Here is a 25,702-nt window from a genome sequence, read left to right on the forward strand (position 1 = left end):
TGGCCTCCTCTAGCCCTACCCCATCCCAAGGCTACCCTTTTATACATTCCATTTCTGCTTAGATCAGCTAGAGTTAGTTTCTGTGGCTTGCAACTAAGTTTCCTGAGTAATACATACAGTAACATGTGTTTTCCTTGTCTGAAAACATGCAATGCCTTGCATTCCTTCAGTCAAATTTTACCCAAAATTTATCAGAAATAAATTCAAAGTTCTCTTGCTGTGCTAGGTTTACAAAATGGTTCAGCTAGCTTTGTGCCCTTATTATTTTTTAATCTTTGCTCTATGACTTTATTTTGGGGACTATTCATGTCTACTGACTATTCTTCAGGACTGTGGCATCCTGATTTTTACTCAAAGGGCTCAAATCCTGATGGCATAGGGTCAGCATTGTTCAGAGCTTAGTTCTCTGGGCTTCTCTCTATCTGTATAGAAGTGTGATTATCTCAATTACCTTTTCAAGAAGGAACTTGTCCATTCAGAGCCCTGAGAAGGAAAAGTTTCAGGTCTAGGACCTAGGAGAGAGACGGCCCTCTGCTAATAAAGTTTTTATAGACTCTTGGGAAATGATCATTTGTCAGTGGGGGCTATTCTGAAGATGGAGTATGAGAGAGATCATGGTTATCCAGTCTGCACTGTTCAGGCACCAGTTCACAGAAGGTATCTGAATGGCTGCAAAGAAACAGGAATATAGGGTTCCCTCATGGCAGATGCCCTGACCAAGGTTCTGCCTGTTTTTACCCATTGGGAGGGTCTTGAGATCTAAAGGCTACCAGGCCACATTCTCCTCTAATAGCCAGTATGTGTTTATTCAGATAGTGAGTGTACTAACTGGGGGCAACCACTGCAGAGAAACTCTCCATAATTGGGGGAAAAAATGACCATCTCTGTAGATATCATCCAGCACCCTCTTCCCCTGCCATCCCAGTGTTTGCTCAATGGGCCTATGTACAAAGTGGCCATGGAAGCAGGAATAGAGCTATGCAAAAGCTGAACAACAATATTGACTTCCCTTACCAACCTGATCTGACTACTGTCACAGCTGAGTATGAAACCTGCCAACAGCAGAGGCCATTGTTGAGTTCTTAATATGGTATCATTTCCAGCGAGGAGGTGACTACATCACTTTGTGCCCTATAAATATATACAATTATAAATTGTCAATTTATAATAAAATTTTTAAAAATGATGAGAACTAATATACAAGTACAATGTAGCAAGCTACAGTATCAATATACAAAAATCAATTGAATTTCTTTACACTAGAAATTAAAAATCTGAAATGAACTTGAGAAAATGATTCTATTGACAATGGTATCAAAAACAAAAACATACTTAGGAATAAATTTAACAAAAGAAATGCTAGACTTGTAAACTGAAAACTGTACAATGTTGTTGAAAAAACTTAAAGACCTAAATAAACAGAAATAAATTCCATGTTCATGGATTGAAAGACTTAATATTGTTCAGGGTGCTGGGCGCAGTGCCTCACGCCTGTAATCCTAGCACTATGAGAGGCCGAGGCGGGAGGATCGCTTGAGGTCAGGAGTTTGAAACCAGCCTGAGCAAGACTGAGACCCCGTCTCCACTAAAAATCGAAAAAATTGGGAACTACTAAAAATAGAAAAAATTAGCCAGGCGTGGTGGTGTTCACCTGTAGTCCCAGTTACTTGGGAGGCTGAGGCAGGAGAATCATTTGAGCCCAGGAGTTTGAGGTTGCTGTGAGCTAGGCTGATGCCATGGTACTCTAGCCTGGGCAATAGAGCAAGACTCTGTCTCAAAAAAAAAAACAAAAGACTTAATATTGTTTAGATGGCAATATTCCCTAATTGATCTACAGATATAAGGCAATCCCTATCAAAATCCCACCTGGGGCCAGGCATGGTGGCTCACGCCTGTAATCCTAGCACTCTGGGAGGCCAAGGTGGGTGGATCGTTTGAGCTCAGGAGTTCTAGACCAGCCTGAGGAAGAGCGAGACCCTGTCTCTACTAAAAAATAGAAAGAAATTATATGGACAGATATAAATATATATAGAAAAAATTAGCCGGGCATGGTGGCTCATGCCTGTAGTCCCAGCTACTCGGGAGGCTGAGGCAGGAGGATTGCTTGAGCCCAGGAGTTTGAGGTTGCTGTGAGCTGTGATGATGCCACGGCACTCTAGCCTGGGCAACAGAGCGAGACTCTGTCTCAAAAACAACAATAACAACAACAAAAAAATCCCACCTGGCTTCTTTGCAGAAAATGACAAGGTAACTCTAAATTCAAGGAACCCAGAATATACAAAACAATCTCAAAAAAGAACAATGGAATTCTTACACTTCTCAATTTCAAAAGTTACCACAGAGCTACAGTAATCAAAACAGTGTGGAACTGTCATAAGGATAGATATATAAATCAATGGAATAGAATTGAGAATCCAGAAGTAAACTCTTACTTTGATACTGGATTTTCTTTTTTTTTTTGAGACAGAGTCTCGCTCTGTTGCCCAGGCTAGAGTGAGTGCCGTGGCGTCAGCCTAGCTCACAGCAACCTCAAACTCCTGGGATTAAGCAATCCTACTGCCTCAGCCTCCCAAGTAGCTGGGACTACAGACATGCGCCACCATACCCGGCTAATTTTTTTCTACATATATTTTTTAGTTGGCCAGATAATTTCTTTCTATTTTTAGTAAAGACAGGGTCTCGCTCTTGGCTCAGGCTGGTCTCGAACTCCTGACCTCGAGCGATCCACCCGCCTCGGCCTCCCAGAGTGCTAGGATTACAGGCGTGAGCCACCGCACGCGGCCTGGATTTTCAACAAGTCTGCCAAGACAATTCAAAGGGAAAAGAATAGTTGTTAAAGTAATGGTGATGAAACAATTGGATATCCACATGCCAAAGAATGAATTTAGACCATTATATCACATCATACACCAAAATGAACTCAACATAGATCATAAATATAAATGTAAGAGCTATAAAACTCTTAGAAGAAAACATAGGGATAAATATTCATGACCTTGGGTTAGGCAAATTTTCTTAGATATGACAACAAAACCATATATGACAAAAGATAAGATACATTCAACTTCATCAAAATGAAAACTTTTTGTGCTTCCAGTGATAACATTAAGAAATTAAAAAGACAACCCACTAGATGGGAGAAAATATCTGCAAATCACATCTGATAAGGTACTAATTTCCAGAATATATAAAAAACTCTTGGGCTGGGCGTGGTGGCTCACGCCTGTAATCCTACCTAGCACTCTGGGAGGCTGAGGCGGGTGTATCGTTTGAGTTCAGGAGTTCGAGACCAGCCTGAGCAAGAGCAAGACCCCTGTCTCTTCTAAAAATAGAAAGAAATTAGCTGGACAACTAAAAATATATACAGAAAAAATTAGCCGGGCATGGTGGCACATGCCTGTAGTCCCAGCTACTCGGGAGGCTGAGGCAGTAGGATGGCTTGAGCCCAGGAGTTTGAGGTTGCTGTAAGCTAGGCTGATGCCACAGCACTCTAGCCAGGGTGACAAAGAGTGAGACTCTGTCTCAAAAAAAAAAAAAAAACCTCTTACAACTTAACCATAAAGACAAATAACCCACTTTAAAAATGGGCAAATGATTTGAATAGATATTTCTCCCAAGAAGATAGACAAATGTCCAATATGTATATGAAAAGAGACTCAACATTATTAGTCATTAGGGAAATGCAAATCAGAATCACAATGCAATACCACTTCACACAAAAGATGGCTATATGAAAGAGATGGAAAGTAAGTTTTGGTGAGGATGGAGAGAAACTGGAACCCTTATACACTGCTGATAGAGTGCACCCACTTGGAAAACAGATTGGCAGTTCTTCAAAATGTTAAACATAGAATTGTCATATGACCCTGCAATTCTACTCCTAGGTATGTACGCAAGAGAAATGAAAACCTACAGCCACCTAAAACTTGTACACAAATGGTCATATCAGCATTGTTAATAATAGCAAAAAAATAGGAAAAAACGTCATCCATCAACTGGTGAATAAATAATACGTGGCATATCATACAACAGAATGTATTTAGCAAGAAAAAGAAGTACTGATACATAGTACAACATGGATGAACCTTGAAAATATTATGCTAAGTGAAAGTAGGCAGTCACAAAAGACCACATATTTTGTTATTCAATTTATAATAAATGGCCATATTGGCAAATCTATAGAGACAGAAAGTAGTCTAGTGGTTGTATGGGGCTAGCAGAAGGGCAAGAATGGAAAATGACTGGTAATGGGGACCAGGTTTTCTTTAGGGGTAATGAAAATGTTGTAAAATTGAATAGTAGTAATGGTTGCTCAACTCTGTTAAATATACTAAAAGCCTAGCCTGAGCAACAAAGTGAGACCCCGTCTCTACAAAAAATAGAAAAATTAGCCAGGTGGGGTAGCACACACCTGTAGTCCCAGCTACGAGGGAGGCTGAGACAGGAGGATCAATTGAGCCCAGGAGTTTGAGGTTGCTGTGAGCTATGACGACACCACTACACTCTAGCCTGGGTGACAGAGTAAGACCCTGTCTCCAAAAAAAAAAAAAAAAAAAAAAACCAGCATTTAATTGTACCTTTATATGGGTGAATTATATGGCATATAAATTATATCTCAATAATGCTGGTTCAAGAGAAATAATTTATTATCTACAATAAAATAACAATATATTATATGTCTTATAACAGGCAAAAGTAAAATATACAAGAATAGAAAAAAAGGTGGGAGGGGAAATGCACCATTGTAGGGTTCTTCCCTTATGCATGAAATCATATACAGTTGACCTTGAAATACACAGGTTTGAACTGCATGGGTCCACTAATACATGGGTTTTTTTCAACCAAATGCTCATGAAAAATACAATATTCCAGACAGGTGCGGTGATTCATGCCTGTAATTCCAGTGCTTTGGGAGGCCAAGGCGGGAGGATCACTTGAGGCTAGGAGTTTGAGACCAGGATGGGCAACATAATAAGACCTCGTCTCTATAAAAATTTTTTTAAAAAATTAGCCAGGCGAGGTTGCAGTCAGCTATTACCAAGCCACTACACTCCAGCCTGGGTGACAAAGCAAGACCTTGTCTCTAAAAAATAAAATATACAGTATTCTTGGGCTGTGAAATCAGCTTACAGAGAGGGCCAACTTTTCATACAAGCAGGTTCCATAGGGCAGACTCTGGGACTTGACTATATGAGGATTTTGGTGCACAGGGGTGTAGGGGATCCTGGAACCAATTTGTTGCATATACTGAAGGACAACTGTAACATTATTTGAAGGTAGATTGTGATAAACTAAGATACATATTGCATACACCAGAGCCATGGCTCAGAGATTTTGCCTAGGGGAAGAAAGAGAAGCAGGATGTAAAACAGAGAGCTCTAAATCTTTTCCCAAAGGAAATTGCAACAGAATGGTGAAGGCGAAGCTTAAAGGAGCTCTCAAAAACAGTAGAGGTTGTGGTGTGTGGTATAACAAAAGTACAGAATATAATATATGTTTGGGCTGTGTCACCAGTTCCTGGCACAGAGCTCCTAAAACCTTTGGAATTTCCTGAATGAGACGTCTTTTGTCATTCATAATGAGCCCCTTTGAACCACACCTGAGTTGAAGTGACTCAGGAGGGGCCCCTAGATAGCTTCAGGATGGAAACTGGTCACCAGAAAGATGAAACACATGATTAGAAAGTTGGAACTTTCAGCCTCACCTCTGACCTCCAGGGATTGAGGAGGGGCTGAAGACTGAGTTCAATCACCAATGGCCAATGATTTGGTCAATTATTCCTACGTACTAAGATAAAACCTCCATTATAACCCCTAAATGATGGAGGCTCAGGAGCCTCTGGGTTGGTGAATACATTGACATGCTGGGCAGATGGAGCACCCAGAAGAGGGATAGAAGCTCTGTGCCAAATACACCCCATACTTTACCCTATTCATGTCTTCCATTAAGCTGTTCCTGAGTTGTGTCCTTTATAATAAACTGGTAATAGTAAGTAAAGCACTTTCCTAAGTTTTGTGAGCCATTCTACTAAATTATCAAACTTGAGGAGGGGATCATAAAAACCCTCAAATTTGTACTAGACCAGGAAGAAGTGTGGGTAGCCTGGGCACCCCATTTGCAGCTGGCATCTGAAGCGGGAGCAGACTTGTGACACTGAACCCTCAACCTGTGGGGTCTGTGCTGAGGAGTTATCCTCAGAATTGAATTGAATTGTAGGACACCCAGTTGGTGTCAGAGTATCAGAGAACTGGTGGGTGTCAGAAAACACCAGACATTTGGTATCAAAAGTAGTGCCAGAAAACACTACAATTGAGTGGACAATTGAGAGGACATATGTAGATTCACTGGAGAAACTGACTAAACTGTAGGCCCACCAGTTGTCTGGAGACAACCTGGGAGAGAGTTGGGAGGAGACTTTCTAGGATCAGAACAAACCTAGTCTGAGGAACAATTTATGCCCTAGGGCATTGTTGAAAGCAATAGAGCAATCTGTAGGCAATTAGTGGAGCTTAACAGCTGGGTGTGGTCGGGGAACAGACAGTCAAAGAAAGCCCTGCCAAAACTACCCTCATTCCACAATGACTGTGGGCATACCCAAAGCTGTGCCTCCTGAGGAGCAACATAAGAGGCTTTGCACTGTGGATGTGGGCATAGATTTTACTAAAATAATCCAGCTAATCACTAAACAAATAAATAGGAAAATAACAATAAAAGCCCCAGATAGAGAAGGGGGAACCAGTTGCTATAATATATTATCTAAAATACCCTGTTTCCAACAACAACAACAACAAAAAAAATGAGATTTGCAAGAAACAGGAAAGTATAACCCATACAACAGAAAAAAGCAGACAACAGAAACTGCCTGTGATGGCTGGGCGCGGTGGCTCACACCTGTAATCCCAGCGCTTTGGGAAGCGGAGGCAGGAGGATCACTTCAGTTCAGGAGGTTGAGACCAGAAACTGCCTATGAGAGTGACCAGATGTCAGGTTGAACAAAGACTTCAACGTAGCCACTATAAATATGTTCACAGAACTACAGGAAACCATGATTAAAGAAGTAAAGGAAGATATGATGATGTTACATCAAATATAAAATATTAATAAAGATAGAAGTTATTTCAAAAACAAATTAAAATTCTCGAGCTGAAAAGTACAATAACTGTAATGAAAAAATTCAATGGTACATTTGAACTGGCAAAAGAATTAGTGAACTTGAAGAGAGATTGATAGAGATCATAAGAATCTGAACAACCAAGAAAAAAAAATAAGACCTCAGAAAAATGTGGGACATTGTCAACGGAAAAAAAAGTCAAACTCTGTCAAATAATTTTAAAGAGATTTATTCTGAGCCTGCTAAGGAAAACCCCCATCTATTACTTAGCACAGCAGCCACCTGAGACCCCCCACCCCTCACGGAAGACCCGCATCAGCATAATACTAACCTAACACCTGGCCCATCAACTAACCTATTACCTGGTATATCAGCATAACACTAAACCTATTAGGTGGCACATCAGCATAACACTAAACCTATTACCTGGTGCAGCAACCACGCTATTACCTGCTGCATCAACATAATACTAACCTATTACCTGACACATCAACTAACCTATTACCTGGCGGGCATTAGTCACCTGAGACCCCACCCCTTAAATCACCCCAACTTAATGAAAGTGGGAAAAATTGGGTAGACAGGGCTCAGAATTTGGTGGCAAGACCCCTCTGAGCCCGCTGGCGAATAAACCTTGATTCTCCCACTCTCTGTGTGCCACTCGCTGTAACACTTGCTGTAACAAGCCAAATTTGAGGATCATGACCCGGAGCCACGCCCAAGAGGCCTTGAGCAAGTGGACTCGCTGTGGGTGGGTTACAGTTTGGTTTTATACATTTCAGGGAGACAGGGGTTACAGGTAAAGTCATAAATCAATACGTGGGACTCATACATTATCTTGAAGCGGGGGCTTGCAGATTATAGGTGGATTTAAAGATTCTTTGGCTTGTAATTGGTTAAAGACATGAAGCTTTGTCTAAAGGCTTTGGAATGTTTTAACATAGTTGCTGTTTATCAGAGATAAGCCACTGGACATAGATTTGTTGTGTAAATTGAGGGCCTGCAGGTTTGTCTTGCATACCCTTAGGCTTGTTAATGGGTTACAAAGGATGTCCCCAAGAAGGGAGAGGGGCGTGATGAGGCATGTCTGTCCTCCCTCCTCCTGGCAGGCAATTTAGTTTTAGAATATTCCTTTGGCCATGAGGGGATCCATTCAGTCAGCCAGTGGGGGGTGAGCCTTAAAATTTTATTTTAGTTCACACCATTAAACATTATATCAGCTAAAGAAATGATTCCTAATGGTAACTCCAATTCAGAAGAATGAAGTGAAGAGATCTAAAAATGATATTTAAGAAGGTTAATATAATAAAAGCTATGAATATATATTCATTCTCCTTTCTCAGCTTCTTTAAAATACATAAATTTATACAAAGCATAACTATAACAATGTATTGTTGGGTTTGTCAGATGTATAGGTGTAACATATATAACAATAACATCACAAAAAGGGGGGGAAGGGAATAGAACTATATAGGAGTAACATTTCTATTGTGAACTAAAATAAAATCTTAAGGCTCACCCCCCACCACCACCACTGGCTGACTAAATGGACCCCCTCATGGCCAAAGGAATATCCTAAAACTAAATTGCCTGCCAGGAGGGGGGAGGTCAGACATGCCTCATCATGCCACCCTCCCTTCTTGGGGACATCCTTTGTAACCCATTAACAGGCCTAAGGGTATGCAAGACAAACCTGCAGGTCCTCAATTTACACAAAAAATATATGTTCCGTAGCTAGTCTCTGACAAACAGCTCCTTATGTTAAAACATTCCAAGCCTTTAGACAAAGCTTCATATCTTTAACCAATTACAAGCCAAAGAATATTTAAACCCACCTATAACCTATAAGCGGCCCCACCTTCGAGATGGCCCACCTTTTTGGGCCAAACCAACATATGCCTTCCACATATTGATTTATGACTTTACCTGTAACTCCTGTCTCCCTGAAATGTATAAAACCAAACTGTAACCCAGCCACAGCGAGTCCATTTGCTCAAGGCTTGAGTGTGGCTCCGGGTCATGGTCTTCAAATTTGGCTCAGAGTAAATCTCTCTAAAATTATTTTACAGAGTTTGGCTTTTTTTTCCGTTAACAAGATATCCCACTAAAATTTAGTATAAGTCTGAAGCTGATTCTGGTAAGTTAATATGTATATGGTAAACTCTAGAGCAACCACTAAGGAAATAACTCAGAAATAGAGTTTAAAAGTCATTAAAAAAAACTAAAATGCTACATTGGGAAATACTTAATGCAAAAGAAAGTAGTGAAGGAGGAACATACGAACAAAAAAGATGAGACATATAGAATACAAAAAGTAAACTGGCAGCTATAAATCCAACTGGATCAGTAATAACATTAATTGTGAATGGATTAAATTATCCAATAAAAGTCAGAGCTATGAAAATGGATGTAAAAAAAACACAAGATAGCCAGGTGTGCTGGCTCACACCTATAATCCTAGCACTCTCGGAGGCCGAGGCGGGAGGATCGCTCGAGGTCAGGAGTTCGAGACCAGCCTGAGCAAGAGCGAGACTCCCGTCTCTACTAAAAATAGAAAGAAATTAGCTGGACAACTAAAAATATATGGAAAATATTAGCTGGGCATGGTGGCGCATGCCTGTAGTCCCAGCTACTCGGGAGGCTGAGGCAGAAGGATTGCTTGAGCCCAGGAGTTTGAGGTTGCCGTGAGCTAGGCTGACACCATGGCACTCACTCTAGCCTGGGCAACAAAGCAAGACACTGTCTCAATAAAAAATAAAAAAACACAAGATCTAACCATATGCTATCTACAGCAGACAAACTTTAGATTCAAAGATACAAATAAATTTAAGGTAAAATGATGAAAAAAGATGTATCATGCAAACAGTAAACATAAGAAAGCTAAAGTGGCTATAGTAATATCAGATAAAATAGACTTTAAAACAAAAAATGTTAGTAGAGATAAAGAGGGACATTTTATAATGATGAAAGGGTTAATCTAGCAGGGAGATGGAACAATTATAAACATATATCCACTTAATAAAAGAACACCAAAATACCTGAAGCAAAAAATGAAAGAAATGAAGGGAGAAATAGACTACTCAATAATAACAGTTAGAGACTTTCAACTTTTTTAATAATGGATAGGAAAAAAAATAATGGACAGAACAACTAGGCAGATCAACAAGGAAATAGAAGACCTGAACAACACTATAAACTGTTATGGTTCAGAAAGCGAGAAAATGACCACTTGAAAGCCGAATTGAGCCAAATTAGGAGTCTTTATTAGCTGGCCAGCGACCACCCTCTGCACGCCAAAGGTGGCGGCACAGAGAGCAGCGTTCAACCGGAAAAGAGGAAGGGTTTTTATACTATTCTACATCAGGGGTCTTACGTGACTCTTAGTACACAAGGTGGAGTCAGTTTTGCAATAAATTCCATTACCAGGGGGCCTGCGACCAGCCCCTGACCAGCTGTTTTGATTACCATCTATAAGCAAGCGGGTTCACAGAAGCAGACAGCATCGGTTAAGTCAAGGGACATTCTTCCATGAGTTAAGCAAGCACAACAATGAGTCACAAGTTAATTACTTTGTTTTCCATTTTACAGGGTATATTTTCTTTCTGTACATAGGTCACACAGCCATGAGCCTTCTACAACCACAGCCAAAATGGCTGAACTATAGCTAACTGGCCAGCTATAGGCCCTGGACTTGCTGTATAGGCCGTTACATAAACCAAGTAGACCTAACAGACATATATAGAACATATCACCCAACAAAAGAATATACACTCTTCTCAAGTGTACACGGAACATACTCCAAAACAGACTATATGCTAGGCAATAAAACAAATCACAATAAATGTTAAAGATTAGAGATAATTCTATGTATTTCCCCTAGCATAGAATGAAACTAGAAAAGAACAGAAGAAAATTTTGGAAACCCACAATTATGTGGAGTTTATACAACATACTCCTAAATCACCAACAGATCAAAGATGAAATAAAGAGAAAGATTAGAAAATGTTAAGACTAATGAAAATGAAGACACAACATACCAAAACTTACAGGATACAGCCAAACCAATGTATACATGGCCATTTGTAGCTATAAATGCCTATATTAAAAAAGAATAGGCCGGGCGAGGTGGCTCACGCCTTTAATTCTAGCACTCTGGGAGGCCGAGGCAGGAGGATTGCTTCAGGTCAGGAGTTCAAGACCAGCCTGAGCAAGAGCGAGACCCCCGTCTCTACTAAAAATAGGAAGAAATTAGTCGGACAACTAAAAATATATAGAAAATATTAGCTGGGCATGGTGGCGCGTGCCTGTAGTCCTACCTACTCGGGAGGCTGAGGCAGAAGAATTGCTTGAGCCCAGGAGTTTGAGGTTGCTGTGAGCTAGGCTGACGCCATGGCACTGTAGCCCGGACAACAAAGTGAGACTCTGTCTCAAAAAATAAAAAAATAATACATAAATAAGAAAAAAAGAATAAAGATCTTAAATCAATGACCTAATTTCTACCTTAAGACATTGAAAAAGAAGAACCAACTAAAGCTAAAGCAACCTAAAAGAAGGAAACAATAAAGATGAAAGCAGAAATTAATGAAATAGAGAATAGAAAAACAATAGAGAAAATCAATAAAACCAAAAGCTAGTTCTTGGCATAAAACAAAATGGACAAATTTTAGATTGATTAGGCAGGGAAAAAGAGAGAAGGTTCAAACTAGTAGAGTCAGAAATGAAAGAGAGTACATTACTACTGACTTTACAGTGTGATCTGAGACCAAAATAGATGCTTCTTTATCAACTAAGGTGGACCCTAAGGTTAATGAAACTACAAGTTATCTACCGGCTGAGAGCCCAGGGCTTAGATGGCATGGCAACTTCCTAAATCCCTACAGCTACAAGAAAAATCACACACTCTTGCTGAACTCCCTAATAATAGGAGCTATCAGGCAAAATATCAGACCCTTCCTAACTGATTTACCACCCAGACCAATATAACTCTGGTTGGACAGAAGACCAGCCTTACAAACATTCTTTCCTGATAAACAATGGCGAAGCTGAAGCCAGTTCTGGCCAGCTTACAAGGACTGCACACAAACTACTTATAATGCCTTACAGTTTACATTTTGATGTAAAGAGACAAATTCTAACTCATTTTAATACCAAAACCCTGCCCCAAAGTGAACATGAGATATGTTACATATATGTTTACCCATATTACATGCTATATTGAGCATATAATACGTATAGACATATCAAATACGTATAGATTTTCCCCCAAACCTGCTGAATATGTATGACTCTATTGTGTAATATAGACCTTTTGAGGCACACAAGCCAATCCCCCTCTTTCTCTTTGGATAAAGAGCACCTTTGGGCCGGTGCGGTGGCTCATGCCTATAATCTTTGCACTCTGGGAGGCTGAAGCTGGGGGAATCGTTTCAGCTCAGGAGTTCAGACCAGCCTGAGCAAGAGTGAGACCCCATCTCTGCTAAAAAAATAGAAATAAATTAGCTGGACAACTAAAAATATATAGAAAAAAATTAGCCAGGCATGGTGGTGTATGCCTGTAGTCCCAGCTACTCGGGAGGCTGAGGCAGGAGGATCGCTTAAGCCCAGGAGTTTGAGGTTGCTGTGAGCTATGCTGACGCCACAGCACTCTAGCCAGGGCAACAGAGTGAGACTCTGTCTCAAAAAAAAAAAAAAAGAGCACTTTTGGTTCATACCAGAGACTGTCTCTCCCTGCTTTGCAAACTCATAGCACCAATAAAACTCTCCTTTCTACTATTTAGCCATCCTGGTAGTCTTTTGGATGACAACAAAAATAAAAGGATTATGAAGGAATACTATGAATAATTGTATGAAAATAAATTGTATAACTTAGATGAAATAAACAAATTCCTAGAAAGACACACTACCAAAATTGACTCCAGAATAAATAGAAAAATTTGAATATACCTATAAAAAATAAACAGAGGCTGGGCGCGGTGGCTCACGCCTGTAATCCTAGTACTCTGGGAGGCCGAGGTGGGTGGATCGCTTGAGGTCAGGAGTTCGAGACCAGCCTGAGCAAGAGCAAGACCCCGTCTCTACTAAAAATAGAAAGAAATTATCTGGCCAACTAAAAACATATATATAAAAAATTAGCTGGGCATAGTGGCGCATGCCTGTAGTCCCAGCTTCTCGGGAGGCTGAGGCAGAAGGATCGCTTAAGCCCAGGAGTTTGAGGTTGCTGTGAGCTAGGCTGACGCCACGGCACTCACTCTAGCCCGGGCAACAAAGTGAGACTCTGTCTCAAAAAATAAAAAAATAAAGAGAATGAATTAGTAATCAAAAAGCTACCAACTAGGAAAGATCCAGGCCAAGATGGCTTGATTGGTGAATTCTACCAAACATGTAAAGAAGAATTAACAACAATTCTTCACAAATTTTTCCAAAAAATAGGACAGAACATTCTCCCACTCATTCTATGAGGCCAGTATTACTCTGTTACCATAACCATACAAAGACATCACATGAAAACTACAGAGCAGTATCTCTCATGAATATGGATGCAAAAATCCTCACAAAATATTTAAAAAGCAAATCCAGCATCATATAAAAAGAATTATACACCACGACCAAGTGAGATTTATTCCAGGAATGCAAGATTGATTTAACATCCAAAAATCAATCAATGTAAAGGCACTACATCGGCTGGGCACGGTGGCTTACGCCTGTAATCCTAGCACTCTGGGAGCCTGAGGCAGGATCGCTTGAGCTTAGGAGTTTAGCTTGAGCAAGAGCGAAAACCCATCTCCACAAAAAATAGAAAAATTAGCCGGGCATGGTGGTACATGCCTGTAGTCTCAGCTACTCAGGAGGCTGAGGCAAGAGGATAGCTTAAGCCCAGGAGTTTGAGGTTGCAGTGAGCTATGATAACGACACCGTACTCTACCCAGGGCGACAGAGGGAGACTCTGTCTCAAAAAAACCCACCATATCAACAGAATAAAATACAAAAACCACATGATGATCTCAGAAGATACCAAAAAAGCATTCATTCAAGGTAAAAACAACCAATTCAGAATAGAAGGAAATTTCCTCAACTGACAAAAAGTACACATTGAAAGATGGTCTTGGCTGGGCGTGGTGGCTCAGGCCTGCATCCTAGCACTCTGGGAGGCCGAGGCGGGAGGATCGCTCGAGGTCAGGAGTTTGAGACCAGCCTGAGCAAGAGCGAGACCCCATCTCTACTAAAAATAGAAAGAAATTAACCAGACAACTAAAAATATATTGAAAAAAATTAGCCGGGCATGGTGGCGCATGCCTGTAGTCCCAGCTACTCGGGAGGCTGAGGCAGAAGGATCACTTGAGCCCAGGAGTTTGAGGTTGCTGTGAGCTAGGCTGATGCCATGGCACTCTAGCCCAGGCAACAGAGTGAGACTGTGTCTCAAAAAAAGAAAAAAGAAAGATGGTCTTACTAATAAACTATCAAACAGAAAGAGAAACAAATTCACAACACAACTATCCTTTGTTAACACAACTACCCTATGTTTAATTAAAGCACGTATGGCCTAACTTGTTATCTCTGAGTTCTTTCTCAGCCTTGAAAAAGTTCCTGAGCGGACAGTGGGAGTGGGAACTTCCCCTGCCTCCTCAAGAAGAGACAGTACCAGGTGTCTCCCGCTATCAAGAAGAAAGAAGAAACTAATTTCTGCTATCAATCTGCTGTGTGAGAAACAGAAAAAGCCAACACAGTACTTTCTCAGCTGTCTTTTGCTGATTGGGCTACAGTCATAATCCCCCTACCCCTCCTCAGTCTGCCCTAATAAAGAATCAAAGTCATCTGGCCTCAGGGCCAGTACCTCTCTTTAATTGTGGCTCTGTGCCCTCTCTCTTTGGAGAGAGAGTAAATAAAACTTTGCACTTCTATCTATCCTAAAATTTGCCTGAGAAATCTTTCTCACCTGCCTACGGACTTCACACCCTAACACATATGAAAAATACACCCTTAACAACATACTTATTGATGAAAGACTGGATGCTTTCCCCTTAAGATCAGGAACAAGACAAAGATGTCTGCTCTCTCCCCTTCTATTCAATGTTGTACTAGAGGTTCTGCCATGGAAATTAGGCAAGAATAAGAAAGAAAAGGCATCCTGATTGGAAGGCAAGAAGTAAAACTATCTCTTTCTTAGTCTGTTCAGGCTACTATAACAAAATATCATAAACTGGGTAGCTTATAAACAATAGAACTTTCTTACAATTCTGGAGGGTGGGAAGTTCAAGATCAAGGTACTGGCAGATTTGGTGTCTGGTGAGGGCTCAATCTCTGGTTCATAGATGGCACCTTCTAGCTGTGTCCTCACATGCTAGAAGGGGCAAACAAGCTCTCTTGGGCCACTTTATAAGGACACTAATCTCTTATAGTGCTCTTCCCTTCCAGAGCACTCAACAGACACCATATTTGCCAGCAATGAACAATTCAAATAATAATAAGTATTGGTGAGGATAAGGAGAAATGGAAACCCTCATATACTGCTGGTGGGAATGTAAAATAGCAGTTCCTAAAAATGTTAAACACAGAGTTACCATATGACCCAGAGAACAAACACACAAACATGTGTCCACACAAAAATTTGTACATTAATGCTTTTTTTTTTTTTTTTTTGAGACAGAGTCTTGCGTTGTTGCCCAGGCTAGAGTAAGTACCATGGCGTCAGCCTAGCTCACAGCAACCTCAAACTCCTGGGCTTAAGCGATCCTACTGCCTCAGCCTCCCGAGTAGCTGGGACTACAGGCGTGTGCCACCATGCCCAGCTAATTTTTTGTATATATATTTTTAGTTGGCAAGATAATTTCTTTCTATTTTTTTAGTAGAGACGGGAGGCGTGAGCCACTGTGCCCGGCCTGTACATTAATGTTTACAGCAGCATTATTCATAATAGCCAAAGATGAAAACGAATCCAGATGTCCATCTGTTGATGAACGGATAAACAAAATGTGGTATATCCAGAAGATGGAATCTTATTTGGACATAAAAAATGAAGTATTGATACATGCTACAACATGGATGGAACTTGAAAACATTATGCTAAGAAGCCAATCACAAAAGACCATATATTACATGATTCCATTTCCATGAAATGTAGAGAATAGGCAATTCCATAGAGACAGGAAGGAGACTGGTTGTCTAGGGTTTGAGAGGATAAGGAGTGGGAAGTCACAGTAAAAGGGTATAAGCTTTCTTTTTGAGGCTATGAAAATGTTCTAAAATTGACTATGGTGATGGTTACTCATCTGTGAATATACTAAAAGCCACTGAATTGTACATTTTCAATGCGTAAACTGTATGTTATGTAAATGATATCCTAATAAAGCTATTTTTAAAAAAAGAATGAAAAGGGGCAGTCATTACAGATCCTCCAAGCATTTAAAGGATAGTACAAGAATATCATGAACAACTCTATGCCAATAAACTTAATGACATAGATAAAATGGTCAAATTCCTTGAAAGACACAAATTATCAAGCTCATTCAAAAAATAACTAGAGAAGGCCAGGTGCAGTGGCTCACGTCTATAATCCTAGCACTCTGGGAGGCCGAGGCGGGCGGATTGCTCGAGGTCAGGAGTTCGAGACCAGCCTAAGCAAGAGCGAGATCCCGTCTCTACTAAAAATAGAAAGAAATTATCTGGACAACTAAAAATATATATATAAAAAATTAGCTGGGCATGGTGGCGCATGCCTGTAGTCCCAGCTACTGGAGAGGCTGAGGCAGGAGGATTGCTTGAGCCCAGGAGTCTGAGGTTGCTGTGAGCTAGGCTGACGCCACGGCACTCTAGCCCAGGCAACAGAGCCAGACTCTGTCTCAAAAAAAACAAAAATTAAAAAAAAAAAAAAAAAAAGATCACAGCCAAGAGAAGCCTAAGGAGACACAACAACTAAAAGTAATATAGTACTGTAGATGGGATCTTAGAATAGAAGAAGGACATTAAGTTAAAATCAAAGGAAATTTGAATAAAGTATAAACTTTAATGATCCTATATCAATATTGGCTTGTTAATTACGACAAACGCACTATACTAACGTAAGATGTTAATAATAGGAGAAAGAGGGTTTATGATATATGGGAACTCTCTGTATTATCTTCTCAAATTTTATGTAAATCTAAAACTATTCTTAAAAAAAACTCTATTTAAGAAACGAAGAAAAAACCATGACAAGTCAAAAGAAAGACCACAGAAGAAAAGCTTTATATTTTAGTACCTTAAATGGTACTTTTTTCTTGCTTTCTGAATAAGGAGATTTCCATTGTCATTTTACATTGGGCCCTACAAAGTATGCAGCCCGCCCTGCCTCTGTCACAACCTCCTTCCCAGGCCTCAGGCTGGGGTTCTTCTGGGTGTTTGTAAGAGTCCCTGAAAGGCCCAGAGTAAGCCCTAAGTGTGTTGGAACCCAGCAGGCAAGGCCAAAATAGAATGAGTTCTGTGCTCTGAGCTTGCCTGGGTTCTGGGAAAGGCAACAGCTGCCACCATTTGGAGGAGATCCCCACTCAGGCCTAATGGGCCTAATGGGCCTAAGCAAAGCCCTTCCTCAACGTGGTGGGCAGCATGGAATCGTAGAATCCTAGAGCTGGAAGGGACTTCATTCATGGTTCTACCACAGCACCTCCCTTCATCTTTTAGGGACAAAAAGGTCATAAACAGAGGCACAGAGAAGGGTGGGAGGCTCCCATGGCTGCAGAGCCCCCAGCAAGTGAGTGAGAGCATGAGTCCTGCCCAGCTCAAGCCTGGCACTGTCTCCCTTCAGCCCAGGTCTGCTCCTGCCTTCCCTGTCCCTGTGCATTTCCACCAGCCTGAGTAGCTACCCCACCTTTCCTCGCATATACGTGTGTGTGTGTGTGTGTGTGTGTGTGTGTGTGTGTGTGTCTATAGGCCCCAGTTAGGATGAGGCCAGAAGCAGAAAAGAGAAGGCTCTTGTCATTGCATTTTCCCCTTGGATATTTCCCCTGGGGCAAGGGTAGAAGAGGAGAGCATGAGAGCCACAGGCTGGACAGGGCCTGCTGCATGAGACTAGGTACTGCCATTAGTGCCATTAGGAAAGAATGCAGAGGCAGCAGCCCCAAGGGGAACCTCTGGACTGGAGAGGGCAGGACCCAAGTTCAGGCAGACAGGCCCGACAAAGTGAAACCAAGGGGACTCAGAGGCAGGGCGGGCTCTGTTCCTGCCACAGAAGTGCAGTCTCCCCAGCAACAGGAATCCCTGGACCAGAAACACTGGGCTTCCTCAGATCCCCCAGAGAAAGGCCACACTGCTGGAGACTGTTGTCATGGCAGCAGCTGCCAAGTGCTGACTGCCTTCCCCCTTTCCTGCCTGGTTGCTCTGTCTGCCTTCTGATACCTTCAGCGTGTGCTTCCTGAAAAGGTCTGTGCTGCCTACCGTGGCTGTGTATAAATGTGGCTGGAGCCTACTGCCCAGGAGCAGTTTTACCATGCGGTTAAAGGCACAGCCCCTTTGTGCCACAATGCCTAAGTTTTAAATCCCATCTCAGCTCTTTACTATCATCTGTGTTTTCATGGGAGCAATTTGTAACCTCGCAGAGATCAGTTATCTCACCTTTAAAATGGGTTCCTTAGAGTTAAACCCTCACTAGCAACAATGAACCAAGCAATGCCCTAATAAGACCCTAAATCACCAGTATCAAATCAAATTCATAGGAAGGATTGTTTCACAGCTCCAACTGCAACCCCAATCCTACACAAACAAGTAGCAGACCACCTTTCTTTGTAACAAATAGTTGTCACTATGGCAGAGCCACCTTTACCTTATTCTCTCTTGACAGTCCTTTCTCTCAAGGAAACCCCAAATCAACTACTGCTGAGCAGACTTAGAGTCCATATGGAAATCCTGTCTTCATTCTTCCTTTCCTGCTTCTATTTCCTCACACCTCCCTATCTGCCCCTCACATTTACCATATTCTCATCAAAGATTAATTATACTGGTTTTGGAGCTTTCAGGGACAATGGTGTCTTCTATCAGTGGCACTAGAAAGCAAGCAATCCTACTGTGAAAAGCTGCACTGAGAGATGGGAGGGGAACTGGGTTGGCAGGGCATACTCCTGGCTGCCACATACAACAGGAGAAGGAATTTTTTTCACTTGGACTCAGAATCCTTGGACTCTAGATCCTCCCTAGATCTTTCCTGAGCTTGCTGACTTTATCATCCTATTTAGTACTAATGGCATGCTTTAACTGAATATTTTATAGCTAATATACTGAATGCAGAATCTGGATTCAAAGAATGAGGGAGTGAATCTAACAAGACAACATTTAACCTGGAAAAATAGAAGCTTCTGTACTTGAGTTAAAATTAAAATGATTTATAGAAGTGTATTAACAGCTGGATATATGAAATAGATTTTGGGGGTCTCAGTTGACTGTAACTTAAACTGGATTCAATTGTGTGATATGGCATTCACAAAGTCTACTATGATCTTAGGATCCACCTATAGATGTATAATGCCTTTTCTAGAATGAAGCAGGTAATAAGATCATGCCATTCTACGTTGGGCAGAATATTCATTATTTTCATAGACATTTACAAATTCAGGAACATGTAGAATGGTGACTGACTTTCAAAAAATATGTCACAGCAGAAATAGCTGAAATAAGTGGGGAGGTTAAACCTTAAAAAAAGTTTTGGTGAGAACATAATTGTTTAAGGATTATGTGAGATAGCACATTGAAAACAGCTCAATGCCTGGCAAAAAGTGCTCAATTAATATTAATATCAAAAGAATGTTAAATAGTATTATTGTTAGCACTATGTCATACTATTATTACTATTCTTATATAGTTAATGTTTATAGAGCACTTTCTTTTTTTTTTTTTTGAGACAGAGTCTCGCTCTGTTGCTCTGCTAGAGTGAGTGCCGTGGCGTCAGCCTAGCTCACAGCAACCTCAAACTCCTGGGCTCAAGCGATCCTCCTGCCTCAGCCTCCCGAGTAGCTGGGATTACAGGCATGCACCACCATGCCCGGCTAATTTTTTCTATATATATTTTTAGTTGTCCAGATAATTTATTTGTGTTTTTAGTAGAGACGGGGTCTCGCTCAGGCTGGTCTCGAACTCCTGACCTCAAGCGATCCACCCGCCTCGGCCTCCCAGAGGGCTAGGATTACAGGCATGAGCCACCGCGCCCGGCCTAGAGCACTTTCTTTTTTCTTTTTTTTTTGAGACAGAGTCTCACTCTGTTGCCCGGGCTAGAGTGCCGTAGCGTCAGCCTAGCTCACAGCAACCTCAAACTCCTGGGCTCAAGAGATCCTCCTGCCTCAGCCTCCCAAGTAGCTAGGACTACAGGCATGCACCACCATGCCCGCCTAATTTTATATATATATATATATATTTTTTAGTTGTCTAGCTCATTTCTTTCTATTTTTTTAGTAGAGACAAAGTCTCGCTCTTCCTCAGTTATAGAGCACTTTCTGTGTGCTAGGCACTATTCCAAGTTCTTTACATATGTTGACTCATTTATTCCTCTCACCAATCCTATAAGGTAAGTAATACTATTGTCTCCAATTTTGTAGATGAAGAAGGTGAGTCACAGAAAGATTAAGCAGATTGCCTATTGTGTCTCACAGATGGGAAGAAGAAAGAACCAGAACAGACACCCTGGCAGTTTCAAGCTGTCAGGGTAAGGTGCTTTTGTTATGTTATACTTGTTCTGTACCACTGCAAAGGGCAGAGCCAGAACCAATGTGTGTAACTCAACAGAAACAAAAATAAATAAATTAATTTAAAAACTCTGAATGATTAGAGCTATCTGAAATTTCAATGGGATATCCTATAAGGTAGTGAGTTCTCCATTACAGGATGTAAGAAGAATAAAGACAGAAATGAAGAAATGAATGAAATGGGACTCCTCTAAGAATAGAAACTACGCAAATGAGAAATCAACTCTTGATGAAAAAATATATTGGAAAGTTATACAGTTATGGAAAAGATATAAGGACAAATTAATAATTGTCTAGCTGCTATCTCAACACAAAGTAAATTAGATGTTGGAGAAAAGCAACAAAAAGTTCTTAAAACAGGAAATCAGGAAATTTCACATATGAATTTCTGTTGGGAAATTTACTAAATAGCCCAGGTTTTAAAAAAAAACAAAAACAATTCCAGGATTCTCATAGATCTGATTGGCCACTTAACCTGAAAATGTAAAACAGAGAGAGGAGAAGTGTAAGGCTGGTGGCGGGCACCCCTCCCCTCCATAATGGAAAAAGAAGAAGCCCAGGAGACCTGCCAAGGACAATGCCTGCAAGGCCCAGCTAAGTTAAAGGACGACCACACCTGGATGGTTACCCCGATAAGAGTCTCGGTTCCTAGAGTCCACACATACCATCGGCCCCTTCTATCTCTCAATACCCGCCCTAAAACTGCAAGGGACAATTCCTTGTTCTCCCCACCATAAATCTTCCTGCCAAAGAAACCCCTGCCCCCATCCCTAAAAACATATATAAACCTACTCAGACTTCTGGGCGAGGCAACTTCCCGGGTCTCTCTCTCTTGGGGCCCGTGAACCTCACCCGGGAGCGCCCCAATAAAGCCTCGTTGCTTTACCCCTTTCAACTCTGCTCCTCTTTCTTTCTCTGGCGCCAGTCTATCCAAAAACCTTACAAGAAGTAGTCTAGTCTCTGGAGGAAAGGGCATCTGCATAAGAAAGTAGCATCCAGGCTGATGTGAGCAGGTGAGATGCAGCCAGGAGGTTGAAGATCCTAAAGCATTATTAGATAAAAAAAAAAAAAAATATGTACTTGGCCAGGCGCAGTGGCTCACACCGAGGCGGGAGGATTGCTTGACCTCAGGAGTTGGAGACCAGCCTGAGCAAGACTGAGACCTGTCTCTACTAAAAATAGAAAAAATTACCCAGGCATGGTGGCCGGGCCAGTAGTCCCAGCTACTCAGGAGGCTGAGGCAGGAGGATCGATTGAGCCCAGGAGTTTGAGGTTGCAGTGAGCTATGATCACACCACTGCACTCTACTGGGTGACAGAGCAAGGCTCTGTCTCAAAAAACAATAAAAAAAAAAAAAGTACTTGCAGTTGAATATGTTAGTGTGATTTTAATCCTGCTACTCAGTATGTAGTCAACAGAATTATTCCATAATTTAATATTGAATGTCTTCTCTGCTGCATCTATCTTTTGGGGTCCAGCAGTCCCAGAACTCAAATATTTGTTGATTTAATGAATTAATAATAAACTTTTCTCAACCAGAAGCACTAAGAGGTAGCTGGTTAAAGATTTAGAATCTCAGTAAAATCTATTTCTTCTATTATAATTATTGAATAATTTACATATGTATATAAACTATTCAGTGTATATACATTTTATATATATTCATATATGGAAAGAAAATAATGCCAGACTCCCCATGAAGAACTCTCCCATTTCAGATAATAAGTTTTCTAGATTATTTGTATTTTTTTAATCCAGTCAAATTTAGCAGTGGGGGGCTGAATACCAACTTTAGTAACACTAACATTAATACGTTCTGATAACCCACTACCATTGAACCAGCCTAGATTATTTGTATTTAAAGAAAAAATGTGTTTTGAGTTATGAAAACCAAAGTATTTGGGTTTTTTAGATATACATACTTTACAAACTTAACTCTTTCTAGAGGTCTAGAACTGAATGATTACCAATTTAGACTAGAGCTTTCTCTCCCTTTGTCCCCCCAGGCTAGAGTGCAGTGGCGTCATCATAGCTCACTGTAATCCCAAACTCCTGGGCTCAAGCGACCCTCCTGCCTCAGCTTCCCAAGTAGCTGAGACTACAGGCCCGTGCCACCACAGCTAGGCTAGCAAGACTAGAGCTTCTATTTGTGATACAGGTCTGGGGACTCAAAAAAACCAAAATAGTGATGTCAAGGAAAGACTGTCTCCCATAAAAGTGGTAAGAGATGAAAACATGCTGATAAAGCCTAAATGGACAAGATAGTTATGGATGTGGATTAAAACTCAGAGTGTTGGGATATGAGGATATGATACTGATTCATGAAGGTGAAACAGTCAAAGGTCAGTGCAGGATCTGAACTGCAGAGGAAATAAGGGGCCTTCATAGCTGAGGAGGGGGGAAAAGGGGGTGGGTGGTACTAGGGGAAGTGGCAGAGGGGAAGAGGCAGTAACACCTAGACTAGATGCTGAGTGGCTCTGGCAACCAGGAAAAGGCAAACATAAACAAAGAGAGGTGAGTGACAATGCCTGGTGTGTTTGGGGTCAGGAGATACTGGCAGGCTGTTGCAGCACGGCCTCCGGTCAAAGTGGTAACTGGGGAGCTGAGCTCGGCAGTGACGCGCGGCCCTCACGTGATCAGGAGCCTATGTCTGCCCAAGTCCCTCTCGTCCTGATCCTTTTTGCCTGCCTAGACACCGTCTCCCTGTTACCCTTTGGTCGAGAGGGAAAGCAGAAGGAAGTAAGTTCCCTCCATCCTCTTAAATCGTGAGTGTCAGCGCTGCCCAGTAACCCCTGGGATCGGATCGGGATGGAAGAGTCCAGGCCATTCCCTATGCTCCAGCCCCGCCCCCACGCCCACATTTCGGTGCAGAAAATGGTGCTCTTGAGGGCAGGGTGGGGAGGTGAGTGGGGCCCCCCTGGTAGGGAGGTACGGACACTTGGAAACAGTTTCTAAGTAATGCTTCGCTTCCGCTTTCCACCTGAAAAGAAATGACGAGCTTTGCGGGGTGGAGAGGTGGGGGCACGAAGGGCGAGGCTTGAGGTCTGAGGAGGGAGGAAAACCCAAAGAGGGCAGGCGTTGAGGCAGCGGCTGGTGTCCAGAAAGGAGGAGGGTGTCAGTCAGTCCGTCCCTCCGCCCCACTCCCCGCCCCCTACCCTGTCTTGCGTCTGTCTGCAGGTCTGCAGGTCACAGCGGGGCACCTCGAGGAGAGGACGACTAGGAGCACACGGCCCGGAGAAGTCCAGGTCGGGGAAGGGGTGGGCAGTGGACCGGGACTGGGGTGCGAGGGAGGACCCCACCGCCCCGCCCCTACCGCTGCGGGCGAGGCCTGCGGCAAGGCCTGCTGGGAAAATGGTGGGTTCTCGGGAAGGAGGGGGCGGCCGAGAAACGGCGGCGGCGGCGGCCGAGAGCCGGAGAGCCTCTCGGCAAGCGCAGGTTTGAGGACCTGGAACGCGAATCGGGAAAAGGCAGGTATTGGAACCCAGGGCCCGGGTGTTGGTCCAGCCGCTTAGTATTCTGACTGTACTCTGCCCTTCTTGTCTCCTAAGAATAACTGCGCTTGAGGAGGAAAATTCCCGACATGGAAAAATCGTGCAAAGAAAATGAAGAACAGCCACAGAGCGCGCCAAAGACCGATGAGGAGCGGCCTCCGGAGGAGCACTCGCCCGGAAAGCAGTCTCCCGAGGAGCAGTCTTCAGAAGAGCAGTCCTCGGAGGAGGAGTTCTTCCCGGAGGAGCTCCTGCCTGAGCTCCTGCCGGAGATGCTCCTTTCCGAGGAGCGCCCTCCGCAGGAGCGCCTTTCCAGGAAGGACCTGTTTGAGCAGCGCCCTCCCATGGAGCAGCCTCCCTGTGGGGTCGGGAAACATAAGCTAGAAGAAGGAAGCTTTAAGGAGAGGCTGGCTCGTTCCCGCCCACAATTTAGAGGGGACATACATGGCAGAAATTTAAGCAATGAGGAGATGATACAGGCAGCAGATGAGCTTGAGGAGATGAAAAGAGTAAGAAACAAATTGATGATAATGCATTGGAAGGCAAAACGGAGCCGTCCTTACCCTATTTAATTTGTTCGGCCTTTAATTCTGTTTTGCCTCCTAATATGGTATTGCCACCTGAACTTTCTGTTTGCGTTTGCATATATGCGTTTTCCCATCTTCTTAACTTTAACTTTTTGTATGGCCTTATTTTAGGTGTTTGGCTCGTAACTGGCATAAAATTGGGGTTTTTTTCCCCCTAAAGTCTGCAAGTCTCCCTCTTTCAATTATGCGTCCCACCCATTTGCATGGAAAGATGTACATTATATGTTATGAAGTGAAAAAAAAGCAATTTTCAAAGGGTATATATAGTATCCCGTTTTGTAAAACAAATACACATATATTTATATATTAATATGCAAAGAAAAAACAAAGTATATACTTAAAAGGCTTAACAGTGGCTATCTGTGTAACAGGGGATTTAAAAAAATTGTTGCTTTATCTGAATTTCTCATTTTTTCAAGACGAACACACTTGTGTTGTAAAAAAACCAATATAATGAAAAGATGTGAAGCAATTTTGAAAAAAACTGTCAATCAGCTTATTATAAAGACAATGTGGCACTTAATAAATACTTATCAGAACTTTAAAAAAAAGTGAATCCTGTGTTTCTTCTCTATCTCTTAGGCAGAAATATAAACCCAGTATTTATTATATTCATTTAAGGGTCCTTTTATCCCATTTAAATAGGAATAATACTGGCTTTACAATGCCGCTGTGGAACCAAATGAGAAAAAGATTATGTGAGCTGTGTCTGGTTTTATTTCCCACCTGCACATGCTGGACCCCAAGCCCTATAGCTTCCCTGCAAACACAGGAGATAGTACCCAAAGGAGGTCTCACTTGTGCACACAATTCCTG

The 25,702-nt window shown here is 42.0% G+C and overlaps 1 protein-coding gene and 1 long non-coding RNA gene across 6 annotated transcripts in view; one reads left to right on the plus strand and one right to left on the minus strand.

Moving 5' to 3' along the window:
• LOC123628009 overlaps window positions 1-24,170 on the minus strand; it is a 28,175-nt gene extending 4,005 nt beyond the window's left edge. The window contains exon 1 of the long non-coding RNA XR_006731567.1: window positions 23,967-24,170. This is a non-coding gene — a long non-coding RNA (uncharacterized LOC123628009). The remainder of the gene's footprint in view (window positions 1-23,966) is intronic.
• Window positions 23,419-25,436, plus strand: TCEAL1 (transcription elongation factor A like 1). Of its 5 annotated transcripts, none has more exons than XM_045537590.1 (3): window positions 23,419-23,550; window positions 23,989-24,056; window positions 24,360-25,436. In XM_045537590.1, exon 3 carries the CDS (start codon window positions 24,392-24,394, stop codon window positions 24,869-24,871), a length of 480 nt encoding a protein of 159 aa, XP_045393546.1. In that variant the 5' UTR covers window positions 23,419-23,550; window positions 23,989-24,056; window positions 24,360-24,391; the 3' UTR covers window positions 24,872-25,436. The 5 variants fall into 5 exon arrangements, with proteins under 5 accessions (XP_045393546.1, XP_045393548.1, XP_045393550.1 ...); XM_045537592.1 differs by having other exon boundaries at window positions 23,429-23,576; window positions 24,360-25,420; XM_045537594.1 differs by lacking the exon at window positions 23,419-23,550 and adding an exon at window positions 23,644-23,713 and having other exon boundaries at window positions 24,360-25,420.
• The last annotated feature ends 266 nt before the right edge of the window (window positions 25,437-25,702 follow it).

Source organism: Lemur catta, chromosome X (genome assembly GCF_020740605.2).
Source record: "Lemur catta isolate mLemCat1 chromosome X, mLemCat1.pri, whole genome shotgun sequence".
NCBI classification, from domain to species: domain Eukaryota; kingdom Metazoa; phylum Chordata; class Mammalia; order Primates; family Lemuridae; genus Lemur; species Lemur catta.

Coding starts and splice junctions, on each gene's coding strand:
- TCEAL1 (XM_045537590.1), top strand. CDS start 24,392: ATGGAAAAATCGTGCAAAGAAAATGAAGAACAGCCACAGAGCGCGCCA.